Here is a 17,642-nt window from a genome sequence, read left to right on the forward strand (position 1 = left end):
GGTGGTAAAGTATGGGAAAGTTCTAGAATCTCACCCTCTCTGGTGTCTACCGTGGGCCAAAAGCCTCCGCTCCCTTGGCCACCATACGTTCAGTTGAACCCAACTGAGACACAGGGCGTGGCAGCTGTTGTGGTTCTTTGTATGTGCCGAGTGCCGTGTCTGAATTCTGCAGGGATAACTGAGTCTCTGTTCTTCTCAGCTCCTTTCTGCCCCGTGTGATGAATACCAGCTGCTCCCTTTCTCTCCGGTTCCCATGGCAGCCATGCTCTGTGGCAGAGAGGAGGATTGCCTGTTTCCTCTCAAAGGGAACCTCCCATTTGCCTTCTGAGACCCCCGTCTTATTCCTCCTGTGAAAACCAGCCAGGACTTCGTGGGGTCCAATCCCCCTTTGTTTAACGTTTTGTCATCTCTATACCGTCAGGCTCATCGGGGAGGTGCCAAAGGTTGATGTCCAGAGAGTCCCTGAAGACTCACTGGAGGAATGTGCCATCACTCGTTCAAGTAGCTACGGCCCGACTGACTCCAGCCAGCCTCACGGAGACACCGATGAAATCACGTTTGAGGAAGACCACGTGGACTCTGCACTGGCGGCAGGGAGTCCATCATCTCATGATGTAGTGGAGGATGCTCTGATCATTCTTTCAGGTGACCTCTACATTCCTTGTTTTTGGTACCTCTGTCTAGGCTGGGGAAGATCACCTCGGAAGACGGGCTCTATACACACGGATGGGTTTGAATAAAAATGTGGGATGGGATAGTAAACACAGATGATCGGGGAATTTTTATCTCTTCCTCAGCTCGTGCCGTGCGTTTGTCTCCCAGGCCCAAGTATCAAGTTACCAGACCCCAGGCCAGTGTGACAAACTCACGGTCACCTGAGTGCAGGAGGTGTCCAGTAGGTGTCTGTCAGGTGTCCTAGCTTTGAGTCGGTATCTCTCATCACCTGTAATGATGTCATCTGTCCCTGAACGATGTTCATGGAGTTTCCATTTCTTTTTAAGGAAACGGGGAGCCTTGCCTGTTTATTGGGGGATATCGTTCCCCAGGTTTCACTGCTCCGAGCTTCAGTCTTGATCTCTTTTAAGTCAGCTTGCTTAGCTGCACAGTCACCTTGAAACCAGGATGAAAACATTTGCCCTTTACCTTGCTGGTATGTTTCCGTAAAGCAAGGCTCACCCCGGCTCTCCGCCCCATCAGTGCCACGGCCGGCGCGATTTTTCTTGGTAGCATCACGTGTTGTTTGCTGTTGTTGAGTTGGAGTCTTTTTTTTGTCACCCAGGCTGGAGTGCAGTGGCACCCTCTTGGCTTACTGCAATCTCCGCTTCACGGACTCCAGTGATTCTCCTGCCTCTGCCTCCTGAGTAGCTGGGACCACAGGTGCCCACCACCACACCTGGCTAATTTTTGTATTTTTAGTGGAGACGAGGTTTCACCATATTGGCCAGGCTGGTTTTGAACTCCAGACCTCCAATTTTTGACCCACCTTGTCCTTTCAAATCAAGGATTTTTATTTATTTATTTATTTATTTATTTATTTATTTATTTTTTGAGATGGAGTGTCCCTCTGTCATTCAGGCTGGAGTTCAGTTGCACGATCTCAGGTGACTGCAACCTCTGCCTCCTGGGTTCAGACGATTGTTCTGCCTCAGCCTCCCGAGTTGCTGAGACTGTAGGCGCGTGCCACCGTGCCCAGCTAATTTCTTTGTATTTTTAGTAGAGACAGGCTTTCACCGTGTCAGCCAGGATGGTCCCGATCTCCTGACCTCGTGAAGTGCTCACCTCGGCCTTTCAGAGTGCTGGGATTCCAGGCGTGAGCCACCGTGCCCGGCCCGCAGATTCTTTTTTGTTTGTTTTTGTTTTGTCTTTTATTTATTCCTTCTCCCTAGAGACTGTCAGAAAGGGTCAATGCCGACTCTATTGCCTGTCTTCACGGCGGGGTATCGGGGAAAGTTTTCAATGAGCAATAATCTCATCTCAGATAAAACTCATTGGCTAGGATACTGCCACTGCGCAAAGCTCGCAGATTCTTTTTCGAGCAGGTGTTGTTAGAGTTTACATAGTGTCCGGTTTCATGTCTAGATGCCTGTGACCATTCAGTGACCTTGCTACCTGGTGAGATACGTCAGTGTTGTAGCAACGCTCCCCGAAAATAGTTTGACTAATTTTTGGAGACTTTCTGGGAAAAAATTTGGTTTAACTTTGCATAGACTCGCGGAGAGAATACGGCATTATGGTGTACCTGTACAGGGAGATTTTAGCCCGGGCATCTGGAAAGCAGGCTCATCTACTCACCAGGCTTCATCTAGGGCACCCTGGAATGTTCCTGTCAGAATTCGTATTCTTGCCCTGGGAAGAATTCTGTGCTTGTGCTGTGACTTAACACTGATTTGGTCACATGTGAAGTGTGATGTTCTTCACGTGACCTGCTTTTCTGAATTTGTTTACAGAAGATGGAAGAGATCATGAGGAGGACCAGACATACGAAGACAAGCAAAATAAACTTCTTATGAGCCAGGCGGCCTGCGACCTGGGCTGCCGGCTGAAGACGGAAGGTAAGTTCTATAGGTTGACCATCACGAGTGTGCTGAAGAGTGTTCTGTGTTTTGTCTGAGAAACGGAACGCTCTCTTCATCAGAATGTATTTCATTTTCCCCATACCTCTAGGCAAATATAACTTTGTATTTTAACATTTTGTTAAAAATGGATGAGAGAGAGGCCAGAGTATGTAGCCACCTTTCCACGTCTGCAGTACGGCGGGTGTGGGACTCAGGGTCAAATCTCAGCTATGGATTCCCAGCACAGGCACAGAACCACCTGTTTTTCTCAGCAAGAGGCTAAATCATGTTGACAGGAATCCTCTCTGTAGCACAGAAGATCCTGCAGACACGTAGCATCTAGGCTGTGGGTCTAAATGGCTGAGGCTCGTGAACTGCCATTCAGTTGAGGTTTCCGCTGAGGTCCAGCAGGGAAGGCTCCGTTCTCGGGGCCTGGGGGAACTCCGGTGATAGTACACGGTACCCGCCGTGGGAGCTTAAAGAGGACTCCGCTCCGTCCATAATGTGATAGGAGGTGGTCTTTGGAACAAGAGGCGGCATCTGTCCAGTTGCAGAGGACAGAAAGGAGGCTGTGACAGGAGGGCGGTTGTTGGAGTGGAAAGAGCTCTAGATTCAGAAGGAAGGTTCCCAGGCTGTATCTTCAGCAGTGTCTTTAGTAACTGTCGGTGAGCAATTGATTTCTCCTTCCTGACTTTCTGTCTCTTCATCTGCAAAGTCAGGCAAATTTCTCTCTCTCCATCTGCAAAGGCAGATGCCTTGCAGCGTCTGAAGCATTCAAGTGTGCGATCACTTAGGACCGCTTATCCAGATGAGATGAAGCCCCTCGCTGTGTGGTGTTGGAGACAGCGCTTGATGTGCGGGCATTGGGTGTTAGGAAGCGGTTCAGACCGGAGCACTCCCTGTGGCGAGAACGTCCCAGAATAACATAGCAGAAGCCACTGGGAGGGCCTGTGAAGTCACCTGATGTGCAGAGAATTGTGGGACAAGTTTGTTTGTCCTCTCCTAAGGGAAAGAAACGGGTTGTAAATGTGAACTGTGACAGGAAGGCAAGCGTGTCCCTGGGCATCAGATCTGTGTCAGGATGGGGGAGACAGCTGCCAAAGTCCAGAGAGAGGCCCCACAAGCCTCCGGTGATGTGGGAGCAGAAGGTCTTTTCAACATTTGGCCTCCTCTTGACGGTGAGCCTCCGGATCAGAAATGCATTGCCCGGTGGATCAGGAAACCGTGCCAGGGCATTTTGTGAAAGAGAAATCATGAGAGCGTTCAGTAGATCAGGGACCCACACACGGACGTTCGTGTCCCTGTGCACATTGGGCTGACTGTGCTTGCAGAGTGTGAAGTGGGAAATATCTGAACGAACACATCTGTACTTGCAGAAAATGACGCAGATGAGGATGAAGACGTTCATGTCGCAGAGGCTGAGATAATACAGGAGTCACGTGCCCCCAGGTAATGCTGAATAATCAGGGGCAAGTAGTGGGTGGTAAAGTATGGGAAAGTTCTAGAATCTCACCCTCTCTGGTGTCTACCGTGGGCCAAAAGCCTCCGCTCCCTTGGCCACCATACGTTCAGTTGAACCCAACTGAGACACAGGGCGTGGCAGCTGTTGTGGTTCTTTGTATGTGCCGAGTGCCGTGTCTGAATTCTGCAGGGATAACTGAGTCTCTGTTCTTCTCAGCTCCTTTCTGCCCCGTGTGATGAATACCAGCTGCTCCCTTTCTCTCCGGTTCCCATGGCAGCCATGCTCTGTGGCAGAGAGGAGGATTGCCTGTTTCCTCTCAAAGGGAACCTCCCATTTGCCTTCTGAGACCCCCGTCTTATTCCTCCTGTGAAAACCAGCCAGGACTTCGTGGGGTCCAATCCCCCTTTGTTTAACGTTTTGTCATCTCTATACCGTCAGGCTCATCGGGGAGGTGCCAAAGGTTGATGTCCAGAGAGTCCCTGAAGACTCACTGGAGGAATGTGCCATCACTCGTTCAAGTAGCTACGGCCCGACTGACTCCAGCCAGCCTCACGGAGACACCGATGAAATCACGTTTGAGGAAGACCACGTGGACTCTGCACTGGCGGCAGGGAGTCCATCATCTCATGATGTAGTGGAGGATGCTCTGATCATTCTTTCAGGTGACCTCTACATTCCTTGTTTTTGGTACCTCTGTCTAGGCTGGGGAAGATCACCTCGGAAGACGGGCTCTATACACACGGATGGGTTTGAATAAAAATGTGGGATGGGATAGTAAACACAGATGATCGGGGAATTTTTATCTCTTCCTCAGCTCGTGCCGTGCGTTTGTCTCCCAGGCCCAAGTATCAAGTTACCAGACCCCAGGCCAGTGTGACAAACTCACGGTCACCTGAGTGCAGGAGGTGTCCAGTAGGTGTCTGTCAGGTGTCCTAGCTTTGAGTCGGTATCTCTCATCACCTGTAATGATGTCATCTGTCCCTGAACGATGTTCATGGAGTTTCCATTTCTTTTTAAGGAAACGGGGAGCCTTGCCTGTTTATTGGGGGATATCGTTCCCCAGGTTTCACTGCTCCGAGCTTCAGTCTTGATCTCTTTTAAGTCAGCTTGCTTAGCTGCACAGTCACCTTGAAACCAGGATGAAAACATTTGCCCTTTACCTTGCTGGTATGTTTCCGTAAAGCAAGGCTCACCCCGGCTCTCCGCCCCATCAGTGCCACGGCCGGCGCGATTTTTCTTGGTAGCATCACGTGTTGTTTGCTGTTGTTGAGTTGGAGTCTTTTTTTTGTCACCCAGGCTGGAGTGCAGTGGCACCCTCTTGGCTTACTGCAATCTCCGCTTCACGGACTCCAGTGATTCTCCTGCCTCTGCCTCCTGAGTAGCTGGGACCACAGGTGCCCACCACCACACCTGGCTAATTTTTGTATTTTTAGTGGAGACGAGGTTTCACCATATTGGCCAGGCTGGTTTTGAACTCCAGACCTCCAATTTTTGACCCACCTTGTCCTTTCAAATCAAGGATTTTTATTTATTTATTTATTTATTTATTTATTTATTTATTTTTTGAGATGGAGTGTCCCTCTGTCATTCAGGCTGGAGTTCAGTTGCACGATCTCAGGTGACTGCAACCTCTGCCTCCTGGGTTCAGACGATTGTTCTGCCTCAGCCTCCCGAGTTGCTGAGACTGTAGGCGCGTGCCACCGTGCCCAGCTAATTTCTTTGTATTTTTAGTAGAGACAGGCTTTCACCGTGTCAGCCAGGATGGTCCCGATCTCCTGACCTCGTGAAGTGCTCACCTCGGCCTTTCAGAGTGCTGGGATTCCAGGCGTGAGCCACCGTGCCCGGCCCGCAGATTCTTTTTTGTTTGTTTTTGTTTTGTCTTTTATTTATTCCTTCTCCCTAGAGACTGTCAGAAAGGGTCAATGCCGACTCTATTGCCTGTCTTCACGGCGGGGTATCGGGGAAAGTTTTCAATGAGCAATAATCTCATCTCAGATAAAACTCATTGGCTAGGATACTGCCACTGCGCAAAGCTCGCAGATTCTTTTTCGAGCAGGTGTTGTTAGAGTTTACATAGTGTCCGGTTTCATGTCTAGATGCCTGTGACCATTCAGTGACCTTGCTACCTGGTGAGATACGTCAGTGTTGTAGCAACGCTCCCCGAAAATAGTTTGACTAATTTTTGGAGACTTTCTGGGAAAAAATTTGGTTTAACTTTGCATAGACTCGCGGAGAGAATACGGCATTATGGTGTACCTGTACAGGGAGATTTTAGCCCGGGCATCTGGAAAGCAGGCTCATCTACTCACCAGGCTTCATCTAGGGCACCCTGGAATGTTCCTGTCAGAATTCGTATTCTTGCCCTGGGAAGAATTCTGTGCTTGTGCTGTGACTTAACACTGATTTGGTCACATGTGAAGTGTGATGTTCTTCACGTGACCTGCTTTTCTGAATTTGTTTACAGAAGATGGAAGAGATCATGAGGAGGACCAGACATACGAAGACAAGCAAAATAAACTTCTTATGAGCCAGGCGGCCTGCGACCTGGGCTGCCGGCTGAAGACGGAAGGTAAGTTCTATAGGTTGACCATCACGAGTGTGCTGAAGAGTGTTCTGTGTTTTGTCTGAGAAACGGAACGCTCTCTTCATCAGAATGTATTTCATTTTCCCCATACCTCTAGGCAAATATAACTTTGTATTTTAACATTTTGTTAAAAATGGATGAGAGAGAGGCCAGAGTATGTAGCCACCTTTCCACGTCTGCAGTACGGCGGGTGTGGGACTCAGGGTCAAATCTCAGCTATGGATTCCCGGCACAGGCACAGAACCACCTGTTTTTCTCAGCAAGAGGCTAAATCATGTTGACAGGAATCCTCTCTGTAGCACAGAAGATCCTGCAGACACGTAGCATCTAGGCTGTGGGTCTAAATGGCTGAGGCTCGTGAACTGCCATTCAGTTGAGGTTTCCGCTGAGGTCCAGCAGGGAAGGCTCCGTTCTCGGGGCCTGGGGGAACTCCGGTGATAGTACACGGTACCCGCCGTGGGAGCTTAAAGAGGACTCCGCTCCGTCCATAATGTGATAGGAGGTGGTCTTTGGAACAAGAGGCGGCATCTGTCCAGTTGCAGAGGACAGAAAGGAGGCTGTGACAGGAGGGCGGTTGTTGGAGTGGAAAGAGCTCTAGATTCAGAAGGAAGGTTCCCAGGCTGTATCTTCAGCAGTGTCTTTAGTAACTGTCGGTGAGCAATTGATTTCTCCTTCCTGACTTTCTGTCTCTTCATCTGCAAAGTCAGGCAAATTTCTCTCTCTCCATCTGCAAAGGCAGATGCCTTGCAGCGTCTGAAGCATTCAAGTGTGCGATCACTTAGGACCGCTTATCCAGATGAGATGAAGCCCCTCGCTGTGTGGTGTTGGAGACAGCGCTTGATGTGCGGGCATTGGGTGTTAGGAAGCGGTTCAGACCGGAGCACTCCCTGTGGCGAGAACGTCCCAGAATAACATAGCAGAAGCCACTGGGAGGGCCTGTGAAGTCACCTGATGTGCAGAGAATTGTGGGACAAGTTTGTTTGTCCTCTCCTAAGGGAAAGAAACGGGTTGTAAATGTGAACTGTGACAGGAAGGCAAGCGTGTCCCTGGGCATCAGATCTGTGTCAGGATGGGGGAGACAGCTGCCAAAGTCCAGAGAGAGGCCCCACAAGCCTCCGGTGATGTGGGAGCAGAAGGTCTTTTCAACATTTGGCCTCCTCTTGACGGTGAGCCTCCGGATCAGAAATGCATTGCCCGGTGGATCAGGAAACCGTGCCAGGGCATTTTGTGAAAGAGAAATCATGAGAGCGTTCAGTAGATCAGGGACCCACACACGGACGTTCGTGTCCCTGTGCACATTGGGCTGACTGTGCTTGCAGAGTGTGAAGTGGGAAATATCTGAACGAACACATCTGTACTTGCAGAAAATGACGCAGATGAGGATGAAGACGTTCATGTCGCAGAGGCTGAGATAATACAGGAGTCACGTGCCCCCAGGTAATGCTGAATAATCAGGGGCAAGTAGTGGGTGGTAAAGTATGGGAAAGTTCTAGAATCTCACCCTCTCTGGTGTCTACCGTGGGCCAAAAGCCTCCGCTCCCTTGGCCACCATACGTTCAGTTGAACCCAACTGAGACACAGGGCGTGGCAGCTGTTGTGGTTCTTTGTATGTGCCGAGTGCCGTGTCTGAATTCTGCAGGGATAACTGAGTCTCTGTTCTTCTCAGCTCCTTTCTGCCCCGTGTGATGAATACCAGCTGCTCCCTTTCTCTCCGGTTCCCATGGCAGCCATGCTCTGTGGCAGAGAGGAGGATTGCCTGTTTCCTCTCAAAGGGAACCTCCCATTTGCCTTCTGAGACCCCCGTCTTATTCCTCCTGTGAAAACCAGCCAGGACTTCGTGGGGTCCAATCCCCCTTTGTTTAACGTTTTGTCATCTCTATACCGTCAGGCTCATCGGGGAGGTGCCAAAGGTTGATGTCCAGAGAGTCCCTGAAGACTCACTGGAGGAATGTGCCATCACTCGTTCAAGTAGCTACGGCCCGACTGACTCCAGCCAGCCTCACGGAGACACCGATGAAATCACGTTTGAGGAAGACCACGTGGACTCTGCACTGGCGGCAGGGAGTCCATCATCTCATGATGTAGTGGAGGATGCTCTGATCACTCTTTCAGGTGACCTCTACGTTCCTTGTTTTTGGTACCTCTGTCTAGGCTGGGGAAGATCACCTCGGAAGACAGGCTCTATACACACGGATGGGTTTGAATAAAAATGTGGGATGGGATAGTAAACACAGATGATCGGGGAATTTTTATCTCTTCCTCAGCTCGTGCCGTGCGTTTGTCTCCCAGGCCCAAGTATCAAGTTACCAGACCCCAGGCCAGTGTGACAAACTCACGGTCACCTGAGTGCAGGAGGTGTCCAGTAGGTGTCTGTCAGGTGTCCTAGCTTTGAGTCGGTATCTCTCATCACCTGTAATGATGTCATCTGTCCCTGAACGATGTTCATGGAGTTTCCATTTCTTTTTAAGGAAACGGGGAGCCTTGCCTGTTTATTGGGGGATATCGTTCCCCAGGTTTCACTGCTCCGAGCTTCAGTCTTGATCTCTTTTAAGTCAGCTTGCTTAGCTGCACAGTCACCTTGAAACCAGGATGAAAACATTTGCCCTTTACCTTGCTGGTATGTTTCCGTAAAGCAAGGCTCACCCCGGCTCTCCGCCCCATCAGTGCCACGGCCGGCGCGATTTTTCTTGGTAGCATCACGTGTTGTTTGCTGTTGTTGAGTTGGAGTCTTTTTTTTGTCACCCAGGCTGGAGTGCAGTGGCACCCTCTTGGCTTACTGCAATCTCCGCTTCACGGACTCCAGTGATTCTCCTGCCTCTGCCTCCTGAGTAGCTGGGACCACAGGTGCCCACCACCACACCTGGCTAATTTTTGTATTTTTAGTGGAGACGAGGTTTCACCATATTGGCCAGGCTGGTTTTGAACTCCAGACCTCCAATTTTTGACCCACCTTGTCCTTTCAAATCAAGGATTTTTATTTATTTATTTATTTATTTATTTATTTATTTATTTATTTATTTTTTGAGATGGAGTGTCCCTCTGTCATTCAGGCTGGAGTTCAGTTCCACGATCTCAGGTGACTGCAACCTCTGCCTCCTGGGTTCAGACGATTGTTCTGCCTCAGCCTCCCGAGTTGCTGAGACTGTAGGCGCGTGCCACCGTGCCCAGCTAATTTCTTTGTATTTTTAGTAGAGACAGGCTTTCACCGTGTCAGCCGGGATGGTCCCGATCTCCTGACCTCGTGAAGTGCTCACCTCGGCCTTTCAGAGTGCTGGGATTCCAGGCGTGAGCCACCGTGCCCGGCCCGCAGATTCTTTTTTGTTTGTTTTTGTTTTGTCTTTTTTTTATTCCTTCTCCCTAGAGACTGTCAGAAAGGGTCAATGCCGACTCTGTTGCCTGTCTTCACGGCGAGGTATCGGGGAAAGTTTTCAATGAGCAATGATCTCATCTCAGATAAAACTCATTGGCTAGGATACTGCCACTGCGCAAAGCTCGCAGATTCTTTTTCGAGCAGGTGTTGTTAGAGTTTACATATGGTCTGGTTTCATGTCTAGATGCCTGTGACCATTCAGTGACCTTGCTACCTGGTGAGATAATTCAGTGTTGTAGCAACACTCCCCGAAAATAGTTTGACTAATTTTTGGAGACTTTCTGGGAAAAAATTTGGTTTAACTTTGCATAGACTCACGGAGAGAATACGGCGTTATGGTGTACCTGTACAGGGAGATTTTAGCCCGGGCATCTGGAAAGCAGGCTCATCTACTCACCAGGCTTCATCTAGGGCACCCTGGAATCTTCCTGTCAGAATTTGTATTCTTGTCCTGGGAACAGTCCTGTGCTCGTGCTGTGACTTCACACTGATTTGGTCACACGTGAAGTGTGATGTTCTTCACGTGACCTGCTTTTCTGAATTTGTTTACAGAAGATCGAAAGGATCATGAGGAGGACCAGAAATACGAAGACAAGCAAAATGAACTCATGAGCCCGGAGGCCTGCGACCTGGGCTGCCGGCTGAAGACGGGAGGTAAGTTCTATAGGTTGACCATCACAAGTGTGCTGAAGAGTGTTCTGTGTTTTGTCTGAGGAACGGAACGCTCTCTTCCTCAGAAGGTGTTTCATTTTCCCCATACCTTTAGGCAAATATAACTTTGTATTTTAACATTTTGTTAAAAATGGATGAGAGACGCCAGAGTATGTAGCCACCTTTCCACGTCTGCAGTATGGCGGGGTGTGGGACTCAGGGTAAACTCTCAGCTATGGATTCCCGGCACAGGCACAGAACCACCTGTTTTTCTCAGCAAGAGGCTAAATCATGTTGACAGGAATCCTCTCTGTAGCACAGAAGATCCTGCAGACACGTAGCATCTAGGCTGTGGGTCTAAATGGCTGAGGCTCGTGAACTGCCATTCAGTTGAGGTTTCCGCTGAGGTCCAGCAGGGAAGGCTCTGTTCTGGGGGCCTGGGGGAACTCCGGTGATAGTACACGGTACCCGCCGTGGGAGCTTAAAGAGGACTCCGCTCCGCCCATAATGTGATGGGAGGTGGTCTTTGGAACAAGAGGCGGCATCTGTCCAGTTGCAGAGGACAGAAAGGAGGCTGTGACAGGAGGGCGGTTGTTGGAGTGGAAAGAGCTCTGGATTCAGAAGGAAGGTTCCCAGGCTGTATCTTCAGCAGTGTCTTTAGTAACTGTCGGTGAGCAATTGATTTCTCCTTCCTGACTTTCTGACTCTTCATCTGCAAAGTCAGGCGAATTTCTCTCTCTCCATCTGCAAAGGCAGATGCCTTGCAGCGTCTGAAGCATTCAAATGTGCGATCACTTACGACCGCTTATCCAGATGAGATGAAGCCCCTCACTGTGTGGTGTTGGAGACAGCACTTGATGTGTGGGCGCTGGGTGTTAGGAAGCGGTTCAGACTGGAGCACTCCCTGTGGAGAGAATGTCCCAGAATAACATAGCAGAAGCCACTGGGAGGGCCTGTGAAGTCACCTGATGTGCAGAGAATTGTGGGACAAGTTTGTTTGTCCTCTCCTAAGAGAAAGAAACGGGTTGTAAATGTGAACTGTGACAGGAAGGTGAGCGCGTCCCTGGGCATCAGATCTGTGTCAGGATGGGGGAGACAGCTGCCAAAGTCCAGAGAGAGGCCCCACAAGCCTCCAGTGATGTGGGAGCAGAAGGTCTTTTCAACATTTGGCCTCCTCTTGACGGTGAGCCTCCTGATCAGAAACGCATTGCCCGGTGTATCAGGAAACCATGCCAGGGCATTTTGTGAAAGAGAAATCATGAGAGCGTTCAGTAGATCAGGGACCCACACACGGACGTTCGTGTCCCTGTGCACATTGGGCTGACTGTGCTTGCAGAGTGTGAAGTGGGAAGTATCTGAACGAACACGTCTGTACTTGCAGAAAATGACGCAGATGAGGATGAAGACGTTCATGTCGCAGAGGCTGAGATAATACAGGAGTCACGTGCCCCCAGGTAATGCTGAATAATCAGGGGCAAGGAGTGGGTGGTACAGTATGGAAAAGTTCTAGAATCTCACCCTCTCTGGTGTCTACCGTGGGCCAAAAGCCTCCGCTCCCTTGGCCACCATACGTTCAGTTGAACCCAACTGAGACACAGGGCGTGGCAGCTGTTGTGGTTCTTTGTATGTGCCGAGTGCCGTGTCTGAATTCTGCAGGGATAACTGAGTCTCTGTTCCTCTCAGCTCCTTTCTGCCCTGTGTGATGAATACCAGCTGCTCCATTTCTCTCCGGTTCCTATGGCAGCCATGCTCTGTGGCAGAGAGGAGGATTGCCTGTTTCCTCTCAAAGAAACCTCCCATTTGCCTTCTGAGACCCCCGTCTTATTCCTCCTGTGAAAACCAGCCAGGACTTCGTGGGGTCCAATCCCCCTTTGTTTAACATTTTGTCATCTCTATACCGTCAGGCTCATCGGGGAGGTGCCAAAGGTTGATGTCCAGAGAGTCCCTGAAGACTCACTGGAGGAATGTGCCATCACTCGTTCAAGTAGATACGGCCCGACTGACTCCAGCCAGCCTCACGGAGACACCGATGAAATCACGTTTGAGGAAGACCACGTGGACTCTGCACTGGCGGCAGGCAGTCCATCATCTCATGATGTAGTGGAGGATGCTCTGATCATTCTTTCAGGTGACCTCTACATTCCTTGTTTTTGGTACCTCTGTCTAGGCTGGGGAAGATCACCTCGGAAGACAGGCTCTATACACACGGGTCGGTTCGAATAAAAATGTTTGATGGGATAGTAAACACAGATGATCGGGGAATTTTTATCTCTTTCCTCAGCTCGTGCCGTGCGTTTATCTCCCAGGCCCAAGTATCAGGTTACCAGACCCCAGGCCAGTGTGACAAACTCATGGTTACCTGAGTGCAGGAGGTGTCCAGTAGGTGTCTGTCAGGTGTCCTAGCTTTGAGTCGGTATCTCTCATCACCTGTAATGATGTCATCTGTCCCTGAACGATGTTCATGGAGTTTCCATTTCTTTTTAAGGAAACGGGGAGCCTTGCCTGTTTATTGGGGGATATCGTTCCCCAGGTTTCACTGCTCCGAGCTTCAGTCTTGATCTCTTTTAAGTCAGCTTGCTTAGCTGCACAGTCACCTTGAAACCAGGATGAAAACATTTGCCCTTTACCTTGCTGGTATGTTTCCGTAAAGCAAGGCTCACCCCGGCTCTCCGCCCCATCAGTGCAACGGCTGGCGCGATTTTTCTTGGTAGCATCACGTGTTGTTTGCTGTTGTTGAGTTGGAGTCTTATTTTGTCACCCAGGCGGGAGTGCAGTGGCACCCTCTTGGCTTACTGCAATCTCCGCTTCACGGACTCCAGTGATTCTCCTGCCTCTGCCTCCTGAGTAGCTGGGACCACAGGTGCCCACCACCACACCTGGCTAATTTTTGTATTTTTAGTGGAGACGAGGTTTCACCATATTGGCCAGGCTGGTTTTGAACTCCAGACCTCCAATTTTTGACCCACCTTGTCCTTTCAAATCAAGGATTTTGTTGTTTGTTTGTTTGTTTTTTGTTTTTTGTTTTTTGTTTTTTTTGAGATGGAGTGTCCCTCTGTCATTCAGGCTGCAGTTCAGTTGCACGATCTCAGGTGACTGCAACCTCTGCCTCCCGGGTTCAGACGATTGTTCTGCCTCAGCCTCCCGAGTTGCTGAGACTGTAGGCGCGTGCCACCGTGCCCAGCTAATTTCTTTGTATTTTTAGTAGAGACAGGCTTTCACCGTGTCAGCCGGGATGGTCCCGATCTCCTGACCTCGTGAAGTGCTCACCTCGGCCTTTCAGAGTGCTGGGATTCCAGGCGTGAGCCACCGTGCCCGGCCCGCATATTCTTTTTTGTTAGTTTTTTTTTTTTGTCTTTTATTTATTCCTTCTCCCTAGAGACTGTCAGAAAGGGTCAATGCCGACTCTATTGCCTGTCTTCACGGCGGGGTATTGGGGAAAGTTTTCAATGAGCAATGATCTCATCTCAGATAAAACTCATTGGCTCGGATACTGCCACTGCGCAAAGCTCGCAGATTCTTTTTCGAGCAGGTGTTGTTAGAGTTTACATATTGTCAGGTTTCATGTCTAGATGCCTGTGACCATTCAGTGACCTTGCTACCTGGTGAGATACGTCAGTGGTGTAGCAACACTCCCCGAAAATAGTTTGACTAATTTTTGGAGACTGTCTGGGAAAAAATTTGGTTTAACTTTGCATAGACTCGCGGAGAGAATACAGCATTATGGTGTACCTGTACAGGGAGATTTTAGCCCAGGCATCTGGAAAGCAGGCTCATCTACTCACCAGGCTTCATCTAGGGCACCCTGGAATCTTCCTGTCAGAATTTGTATCCTTGCCCTGGGAACAATTCTGTGCTTGTGCTGTGACTTAACACTGATTTGGTCACATGTGAAGTGTGATGTTCTTCACGTGACCTGCTTCTCTGAATTTGTTTACAGAAAGTCAAAGTGAGGATGAGGAAGAGGAAGAAAAATGGCCCGTACCCCACAGGTAATGCTGTGGGGTTTTGAGCTGTGTGTTCAGTAGTGACACCTTGAGACTGCAGATTTAGGGAAACTGAGGAAGTGATGACTGGAAGTCTTTCTTGCTTTCACCCACCTACAAATTGTCTTTATTGACAATGTTGTGCGTGAATTTTGGCACTTTTATACGTTTTAATTTCTTAGTCCTCCCAAGATAGGAGTCTACAGTCCGTGAGCTAGGTGACGTCAGCCCACAGGGATTTGTTGGTTTCACCTGTTCTCTCCCTTGTGTTTGAATCCATTGAGAAACGCATGTATGCTCTCTGTGTATTTATTTTGGCATGTTTGCTCGGATTTGTGAATAGAAGAAATTCAAAAAATATACATATGATATCAACATACTGGAAAATGGAGGTCCTTAATACCCAAAATCTGGGTGTCTGAAATGCCTCAAGAGCTCTGTTCACTTGAATGCCACATATAATATTGAACACAACTGATGCCAGGTAGTTGAAGCCCCTTATTAGTCTGGGTGTCCTGCAGTGGCTCATCTGTGGCAAATGCACTGAGCACCTGCTGCTCATTTGGGATCTGTCCCCAGGGTAGTCACCCTCCGCCCTGCATTTAGAAGGATAGTTTTTTTTTTTTTCTCTTTAAGGAAAAATTCCTTTGCTTTCTGGGACCACTTCATTCTGACTTCCATCAGATCAGCTGGGAGACTCTGTTGTCTAATCTCTGTTGGTTTAATCTTCTGTCACCCTGTCCTGCCTGGCCCATCAGGAATCTGCAGGAGTCTGTGGAGGAAGAAGCCCCCCAGGAGTCCTGGTATGAAGGTTATTCGACTCTCTCAGTTCCTCTTGGCACATCTGCCTTCAATGAGCCTTACAGGAGCAACTTGCACTCATTAGAGGAGCAGCAAGTCAACTTGGCTTGTGACATAGACAGTGAGTACTCCATTGTGAAGGCGGTAAAGCTCCATTTTGTGTCCCAGATAGACCCCATAGTCTTTGGGCTTTGCTCCCCTGTCCGGGCTGAGAGTTGTCATCACTGTGGGCTGAACCTGTACATCAGTGTAGATTTCAGTCACTCTGGATTCAGTCTGAGGCACGTACATGGGGTGGGTCAGTGAGCTTTGCTCTCTCTCTAGTCTCAGGCCATGCCCGTCGCACCCTGGACCGACTGTCAGGACATTGAAACGCAAGGCAGGTGTTGCACACTCACACCAAGCTATGCAGCCCATGCCCACAAGTTGTCTGTCCATCTGAATTCAATGTGTCTTTCCAGCTACCAAGTTCCTCATGAGTTTTGTTCCCCAAGCATGTCTGGGAGGTTCTTCCCTGTTTGTACAAACTTGGTGTAACTGTTTGTACACACTTGGGATCAAAGGTTAATGGTCTACCAGAATAGGGACACTTCACCATTGGTTCTGAGACACAAACCAAGGAATCTCTATCATGATTGGCCTTGGGACCTCCTGAAGTCTGTCTCTCACATTGTCCTGTCCTCATGCTGAGGAGCCTGAGGTCCGTGTGTAGGGATTAGACAGTGGACTGTTATGGGTGTAGGGGAATTGGCTTATTTTGTCTGTCCCTGTCTGAATTTATTGCAGAGATTCAAATAAGCAAGAAGAGGAAGAAGACCAAGACCCACCATGCCCCAGGTAACTTTGAGCAGACACCTGGAGATGCCAGGTCCAGGGAGAAGGGAGTGGGCTGACAATATCGACACCATGGTTTCAACGAAGCCTGAACTACTCCTACGAACATTGCTGTTGGTTTTCGTTGCAGTAGATATTCAGGTTTCCATTTCTTCCTCCGCTTATCATGTACTAAGTGCCGTAGGTTGAGCATACTTGTTTTTATGATCAGTGTCCGCTGTGTGTCCTGAGGGTACTCACTCAGAGTGTCCTTTTCCTCCCTCATGAGTGTGTCACCTGGACGGTTAGCTGAGCTTACTCTCTCTCTCTCTCTCTTTCTTTCATTCTTTTTTACCCTACTCTTGCCCATCCCAACATAGGGCAATAATTTGTTACGTCATTAAGGGATCTATTTTTATTTTTTTAGTAACCACTTTCTTGTGCTCCCCATGAAATCTAGTTGGGGCTCTGTGGTGTCTTATTTTCCTTGACTTATTCTTTGTTTTTTGTTTTTTGTTTTTTGTTTTTTTTCCCTTTTCTAGGCTCATCATGGAGCTGGTGGAAGCAGAAGAGCCTGAAGTCTTCCGGTACTCACTGGATATATTGGATTCCATGTATCCAGCCTATCCTGAGTTTTTTTACACCTGCCAGGCTTACACATATGCTCTTTTTTATTTGTAGAAGAGCATGTTCGCTTGACTTTGGACATGGACAGTAGGTTTCTTACTATGACGGTGATAAGACTCCACCTGGTCTCCCGGATAGGGGTCACATTCCCACACTAAGACAACACGTCACCTGGGACTCTGCCAGTGCAGATTGTGAACAATGCCATGTTCTTGCTGAAAACACTTAGCATGAGTTTCATAGCCTGAAGTAATCTCCAGACAACTTCAGAATGTAGACCAATGAGCAGCACAACTGACCTGTCTCCTTCAGACAGCCCATGTCACCCCAGATCACACAACTGAAAGAGAAGAGACATTTTGGGTTGAAAAAGAGTCGAAAGATAATGCAGCTCCATTTCTTTAGTTCTTTTGAACCCAAAGTGTCTCCTCACCTTTTTGTTGTTGTCCTTGATGGTGGTGACATGGGCTTGTCTGTAGACAGGTCAGCTGTCTGCGTCGATGGTTTATACTCTGAAGTTGTCTGAAAATGTCCTCATGATTAAATTCAGCCTAAGTGTTTTTGCGGGAACAGTGCAGGGTCAATGCTACCTCAGCCATCTGCAGGCAGAGAAGGTCCCGTGTGTCTCCCACCATGATCGTGATACCTGGACTGTTCCACTATTTGTCTATCACCATGATCGTGATACCAGGACTGTTCCACCATTTGTCTATCACCATGATCGTGATACCAGGACTGTTCCACCATTTGTCTATCACCATTACTGTGATACCAGAAGTGTTCCACCATTTGTCTA

General features: G+C 49.0%; 1 protein-coding gene and 4 non-coding genes across 23 annotated transcripts in view; 1 reads left to right on the forward strand and 4 right to left on the reverse strand.

The window, feature by feature from the left end:
* Positions 1 to 17,340, forward strand: part of LOC120367418 (NBPF family member NBPF1-like) — a 49,201-nt gene extending 31,861 nt beyond the window's left edge. For all 19 annotated transcript variants that reach the window (XM_074390038.1, XM_074390037.1, XM_074390040.1 and 16 more), the window contains 13 exons: positions 422 to 645; positions 2,448 to 2,552; positions 3,932 to 4,004; positions 4,456 to 4,679; positions 6,482 to 6,586; positions 7,966 to 8,038; positions 8,490 to 8,713; positions 10,524 to 10,625; positions 12,004 to 12,076; positions 12,527 to 12,750; positions 14,560 to 14,611; positions 15,364 to 16,243; positions 16,762 to 17,340. In XM_074390038.1, coding sequence (XP_074246139.1) covers positions 422 to 645; positions 2,448 to 2,552; positions 3,932 to 4,004; positions 4,456 to 4,679; positions 6,482 to 6,586; positions 7,966 to 8,038; positions 8,490 to 8,713; positions 10,524 to 10,625; positions 12,004 to 12,076; positions 12,527 to 12,750; positions 14,560 to 14,611; positions 15,364 to 15,712 — 1,828 coding nt within the window. In that variant the 3' untranslated portion in view covers positions 15,713 to 16,243; positions 16,762 to 17,340. The remainder of the gene's footprint in view (positions 1 to 421; positions 646 to 2,447; positions 2,553 to 3,931; positions 4,005 to 4,455; positions 4,680 to 6,481; positions 6,587 to 7,965; positions 8,039 to 8,489; positions 8,714 to 10,523; positions 10,626 to 12,003; positions 12,077 to 12,526; positions 12,751 to 14,559; positions 14,612 to 15,363; positions 16,244 to 16,761) is intronic.
* On the reverse strand, positions 1,878 to 2,018 carry LOC141582328 (U4 spliceosomal RNA). The gene has a single exon (XR_012515197.1). It is a non-coding gene; the product is annotated as a U4 spliceosomal RNA (small nuclear RNA).
* LOC141582329 (U4 spliceosomal RNA) lies at positions 5,912 to 6,052 on the reverse strand. Its single transcript, XR_012515198.1, has one exon. It is a non-coding gene; the product is annotated as a U4 spliceosomal RNA (small nuclear RNA).
* LOC141582330 (U4 spliceosomal RNA) lies at positions 9,954 to 10,094 on the reverse strand. The gene has a single exon (XR_012515199.1). It is a non-coding gene; the product is annotated as a U4 spliceosomal RNA (small nuclear RNA).
* On the reverse strand, positions 13,990 to 14,130 carry LOC141582331 (U4 spliceosomal RNA). The gene has a single exon (XR_012515200.1). It is a non-coding gene; the product is annotated as a U4 spliceosomal RNA (small nuclear RNA).
* Positions 17,341 to 17,642: the final 302 nt, after the last annotated feature.

Source organism: Saimiri boliviensis, chromosome 19 (genome assembly GCF_048565385.1).
Source record: "Saimiri boliviensis isolate mSaiBol1 chromosome 19, mSaiBol1.pri, whole genome shotgun sequence".
Taxonomy (NCBI): domain Eukaryota; kingdom Metazoa; phylum Chordata; class Mammalia; order Primates; family Cebidae; genus Saimiri; species Saimiri boliviensis.